The 6527-nt window shown below is 30.6% G+C and overlaps 1 protein-coding gene across 1 annotated transcript; it reads left to right on the plus strand.

Moving 5' to 3' along the window:
* Positions 2960–4044, plus strand: LOC109358679 (protein DOG1-like 4). The gene has a single exon (XM_019603062.1). It carries the CDS (start codon positions 3025–3027, stop codon positions 3895–3897), a length of 873 nt encoding a protein of 290 aa, XP_019458607.1. The 5' UTR covers positions 2960–3024; the 3' UTR covers positions 3898–4044.

Consider the following 6527-nt stretch of genomic DNA (forward strand, 5'->3'; position numbering starts at 1 on the left):
TACCAGTAGGGATGATAACGAGGCAAAATGGACATAATAGTGATTTCCCGTGCCCATATCCATACTATTTATGGGTATCCAACGTATTTTTAAGTTTCAGTATATATTTATATGTTTTATATTAATCAATAATACATGTAATATAATTATTACATGAGTAATAAAATTTATGTACTTGTTAAATTTATTATATTTTTTAATCACTAAATTCATTATAAAATAATAAAAACGTAGATAATATATAATTATAAATTAATAATAAAAATATAATATATATAAATTATTTAATTAAAAAATAAATTTATAATTATGCTGTAGGGCGGATATCGTAATATTCACTCTCACTCATATGCTATTTTTATGAGTACCGACTATGAGTATTTTAGGGATATCCACAATGTTGATATTCTTGTCATCCCTTTTTTGCATATCATCCAGGCCTCATGGGGTGTGAATAATAGTTTTGGGATATTAGATAGGCAAATCTCAAGTTAGTATTAGGCGGTTTAGTCAAATTATTTTCCATTATTATTAAATACTGTGTTGACAGATACTTTGTGTCTATTAACCCATATTTTTATTTTTCTGATATTAAGTATATACACAAAGTTTCAATAAATTTTTGATTTTGTGCCTATAATAATAATTAGTGTATAATTTGATATTTTTTCGTTTGAGTCAAAATTGTTTTTCTTAAAATGATGGAAAGAGAAAATAGAATTAGGAAAATGTGTGAAATAATATTGATATAATGATGAAAAAGAAACAAAGGACATGTAAAAATTTCTTGTAAGAATAATAATCATACGTAAATGTTAATAATAATAATGCAAAAAATAGTATACATACATATTTCTCTCAAATTGTAACCAGTAACATGGCACCGCCGGGCCATGCGGGATGTCACACCCATCATATTTACGTATGCAGCAAAAAACATGTTTATACGTTATTTTGTTTTTATAAAATGGTACATTGCTTACGTTCTTTCATCGATATCCATTACCATGTTGCAGCATTCATCGGTGCACCATGTTGCAGCATTTAATTCACCTTTTTGTGTGTGTTAGAAAATGATTAAATTAATATTTTAGTTCATCCAGGTTGATATTTTTCTTTAGAATTCAAGTATGTGTTGGTGCAGGAATCTTAGCCATTACTTCTTCTGATTCTGCATATTTTGAACCAATAGAGAAAGCTTATAGGTCTAGTAGTTAAGTTATATTGTTCTATACAACATAGAAAAGTGGGATGAGCATGACATCTAGATAATGATAAAGATTTAAAAATTGACCCATTTTTTATTTCTCATATCTATCATTGCACTGGAGTAAATCCTATTTGAACTTGAACCAGTAATATATATAAGTTTGTGAGAGGCTAACTCTCCCAGTGATTATTTTTTCATCTACAAAACTCGAACTTGAAATCCTACTTAAAAAAATTTATACATATATCGCTTGAACCAACAACCATTAGTCATTACCTCACTTTAATATCATATAGAGATATAAGAGATATTTACCGTATTAACCTATCATAGACCAACTTCTATTTATTTAGTTATGACTAACTGTCAAGTGAAAATAATACAATTGTAATATACCACTATATTGTGGGTGAATATGTGTTTAACTCATTATTAATATGATAAATTTCAAATGTAAATAATAGATGCTTGAATATATGTGTACATTTTTTATTGTCAATAAATTGTCTACAATTTAATGAATAATGATTAAACTATAAGTGCATATATATATATATATATATTATTGTCAAATATTATTATATTAATATTTTGTAATAGATAACATTTGAACTTTTAATTTCCTTATCACATCACTCTTTAATCCTTTCCATTCTTATTATTTGACGACCACCTTATGACTCCCTCATATACCGATTACATTATTAATGAAAATGGATGATGTGTTTATGGGCATAATTTTATATCTTTTGTTAATTTAATGTCACTCTAAATAGTTTTTATTGATGAAATTATTAACATATAATATTCATATATGGGAGTATTATCCCATAATTTTCATTTATTGAACTATTAACTTATAATATTAAATTTATTTAGATTAAAAATAGGGTCCATAAGGGCTGGTCAAAAGACTGTAAATGTTGTGAATAAAAGTAACAAATAATAATTTATTTACTAAACAACCATAAGACAATTGGTAAATGAATGAACTCCTTAAATTTAATATGGGATGTTTAATCTTTAGACATATATGAAAAATATTCCAATAACAAAACTAACTTCAATTATGCCATATGCATGAGAGAAAATTATTTTTTCTTTTAATTTTAAAGATAAAAGTATTATTGTACTTTAGTTTTTCTTTATTTTATATTACTTTCCTTTCCAAATCAAAAGAGAATTTTGATTTATATAGAAGAGTTAGTATATGCAAATCTATAGTTGTAAAACCACTTGCTTGTATTAGTGTTGTATGTGCAAATAGATAGTTGTCAAACCACTTGCTTGTATTTTTCAGCCTGATACTTCTATTTACTATTTTTAATCATACCCATTATTATTATTATTTTTATATCATATCATATCATGTGATTTTCCCCAAGTGGACACACAAATCCAAATATTGTACATGGCATGTTTTCCGAGGGGCACAATGATCCCATGTCTTAGATGGTGTCATCACTCTCTATCTCAAATCAATTAGAATACTACTTTTTATTATTTTTTATTTTTAATTTTTTTTATTCATGTGTCAATATGTAATTAACTTTGGACAAAAAATGAGACATCATTGCAGATAGGTGATCTCCTCAGTTGTGGGAGTTGTCTCCTTTCACTTTTTTCATGACATACCGTAATCAAATCCAATCATATACCATCCATTAGCATATTCCCTTGAAACTGAAAACCGACTATGCCACTTGCCTCTCCATATTCCCCTGCATAAATAAAGTATAAACCAATTCCATATGTTGCTCCTTCTAGTTTATGAATTATAGGGCTTAGGAACTTTGTGCAATTCACATCTAGCTATGTCTATGCTTCCAATCACTGGCATGTGCCTTTCACAAACCAATCAAAATGACAATTTTGATGGTGAAACCTTCAACAAATTTTTTGAGTGCTGGCTTGCTGAGCAAAACCAACTTCTAAGGGAGCTTTTAGATGCTGAAGAGCCAAAAACCCACCTCACAGATGAACAACTCCAAGCACTGATTTCCAAGGTGGTTGAGCATTATGAGTCTTACTACAAAGCCAAGTCAAAGTGGACAAAACAAGATGTATTATCTATGTTGTCTCCAACTTGGAGAAGCTCTTTAGAAGAGGCTTTTCTTTGGATTGGTGGGTGGAGACCAAGTATGGCATTTCACCTTCTATATTCCAAGTGTGGTTTGCAATTTGAGGCCAAGATGAATGAACTAATACAAGGTTTAAGAACATGTGACTTAGGTGATATTTCAGCAACACAACTTGGTCAAGTTGATGAGATGCAAAGAAGGACTATTAGAGAAGAAAGGGAAATCACTGATGTTATGGCAAGGCATCAAGAAACTGTGGCAGATGCTTCAATGGTTGAGTTGTCTCATGTGGTTACTGAGATGAATATGGCTAAGGAAACAAAGGGGGAGAGTGAGAAAAAGGAGTTGGAGAACAAAGTTGAATCAACTTTGGCACCAAAGGAGGAAGGTTTGGAGGAGATTTTGTTAAAAGCTGATGATTTAAGGATGAGAACACTTAAGGGTATTGTTAGTATTTTGACACCAAAACAAGCTATTCATTTCTTAACTTCTGCAGCAGAGTTACCCTTGATGGTGCATGAGTGGGGCAAGAAAAAAGATGCTAGAAAGGGTAATCAGATTAGCCCTGTGACTCAATTTTGTGATCTCTATGCATCAGAAGATTAATATCTCTTAATCATTGGAAACAAGATGAAGAATAGCATAAATTTACTAGCCTTGGTTATTGAAAGATGCCAAGGATTTTAGTTACTGTTTTAAGTTTCAACTACACTTTTGGTTCAATATTATGTTGAACCATTTAATGCCTCTGCTTAGTACGGATCCTGCTCTCCTGATCCCAAATCTATGTCCCCATTTATGTTTCGATTCAATTAAAACGTGTTATTCAATTAAATATAAAAATCATAAAAACAAAATTATATTACTTAGTGTAAATTTATTAGATAGATACATGAATATATAGAGATTTCGAGTTAGAGGATCCAATCCACTTAGTACACTCATCCATATTTTTTTTATATTGCCAATTAATATTTTACAATCCACCCCAAAGGCAATCTTTACTTGTATGTGAAAGCATTTTCAAATCTGAAACACAGTGATTGTGTCATTTAAATAACTATTCTCCAAATATTGTTCCAGTGCATTGCCCAAGTCAAAATAGGATGGTGACATGAGACACTTTATGGGTCCTAGTCTTATAGGTGTGCTAAAATTTGTAATCCTTATTCTATATTAATATATTGGTAATTGTCTAATGCTTTTAAGGATGTAGACACAATTGACCGAACCTCGTTACTAAGTTCTTTTATTTCTCATATTCTATCTATTATATGTATTTTATTTGATTACTTGTATTAACGTTGCGTAACGTTTTCTCCACTTCACCAACAGTAATGTTATCTATAATGATAGCAACTGATGAATAATAGTTTAACTTCAACAGAAAAACCATAATCCCATCACTCTTTGCTAACAAAAGTCATTGCTATATAAAATCTTATGGTTTTATTATACTTGAAGCTAAGAATTGGAGTTGCTTTATGACATACAAGGTTACTTTATACCTAGAAAATATTGTACATATATCTCTAACCAACCAAAATTCATAAAATAATCCAAAATTATTAATTTCCATTTTATGATTTTTTTTTTAATTAAATGATATATTTTCATTTGGTAAGTAAACAAGGTGACATAAGAATGAGAATGTGTGATCTCTATCTCCAATAAAGTTAAGCTCGTAAATACCATGACATAGGAACAAGAGAGAAATTCAACTCAATAACAATGTAAACTCTAATAGAGTATATCCAACAGATAATAATTTCTTAAACTTGCTAGAATCTACGATGAACAATATCAAGTAATGCAGTAACACACAAGGGACACCAAAATTTTAACGTGGGAAACCTTCCCAAAGTGAGAAGTAAAAACCACAAGCACAAGACAGTCAATCAAGCTCTACTATGATCAAAATAGGATTACAAGAGTGTTGTAACACCGCGAATTTTACGATTTCGAATTATAAGATTTTATTAATATTTTTATTAATTATATATTCGAAAATAAATTTCTGGGAAATTTCGGTAAAGAATTAGACGAAACTCTAGTTGAGTTTTAGTCTTAAAATTTTATTTCCTATTTTGTGGTAAATTTTGGTAATTTTCGGAGACAGTCGGTTCTGACCCACTGTCGGGGCCGAAATCCACCCGGTACGGCTCAAAAAGTGGTTTTTGAGTTCCGTAACTCAGAATCGAATTCCGATCGCACCGTTGGCTTCGTAATTTCATTTTGAGTCAATATAGACCCTGAATACACTCATACCTATTTTCTAAATATTTTTCACTCGGAATGCCGAAATCCGAAATTCTAATCGGATATTACGATCGGGCGATTTATAATATCCGATCGGGTATTAGCCGATAATACTCGAGCACGATTATCGCACGTATCCGTGAGGTGTCATTTCGCATTGGGATGCGAAAGTTGACTTCCATAAAGTAAACCTCACATCACTCAATCTCACAATTAGCCACCCTAGGAAGCCACCCTAGGAGATTTTCATGATTGCATAGGAGGTCATTTCCCTCTCCCCTTAACCCTCACACTCCCCACTTCACTCTATCACTTTAGCATTTGCAAAAAAGAGGTAAAAACCTATCTTCATTTTTCTCTCATTTCTCTTTTCTTCTTCCATCTTCAAACTTTGATCTCTCAACATTCAACCAATGGATGTTGATGAGATTTAAGTATGTTGTTCATGAACATGTCAAGAACATATTCAACCGTTGAAATTTTCTAAAACGCTTTCTAACTCATTTTCTCCTCAAAACCGAAAATGGTGATGTTCTTGAACTTATGAAAATATTTTGTTGAAACCATGAACAACTTGTGTTCATGGAGTTATTATAATATTGTATTACATACTTTTTATTGTTTTAGCCAAAGGGGACGATGATAAAGTCAAAGGAACCTTTAGGAAAATGTTTTGGAAAAATGAGAATGTATGGATATTTCTATTTGTTTTTAGCCTTAAAACCATGGCTTGAAACAAGTTGGAAAAGTAGAAACTTTTGTTAAAAAGGATGTTAAGGTTTATGAGTACATGAATGTCTCATAAAACTCTTAAATGATATTTTGAATAACTTACTTTAAAGTGGTAAGATTATCAAAGAATGTCTTAAATCGGAATATGTAGTTTTACTAAAAATCGTATGTTTAAAATGAATGGAAATCGTGAACGGACTTTCGATGAAAAAGGATGGTCAAGAACATGTGATGTTGGACCGGAT

This window comes from Lupinus angustifolius, chromosome LG01, assembly GCF_001865875.1.
Source record: "Lupinus angustifolius cultivar Tanjil chromosome LG01, LupAngTanjil_v1.0, whole genome shotgun sequence".
Classification (NCBI taxonomy): Eukaryota; Viridiplantae; Streptophyta; class Magnoliopsida; order Fabales; family Fabaceae; genus Lupinus; species Lupinus angustifolius.

Excerpts from the sequence above, each read along its gene's own strand:
- LOC109358679 (XM_019603062.1), top strand. The coding sequence starts at position 3,025 with ATGTCTATGCTTCCAATCACTGGCATGTGCCTTTCACAAACCAATCAA.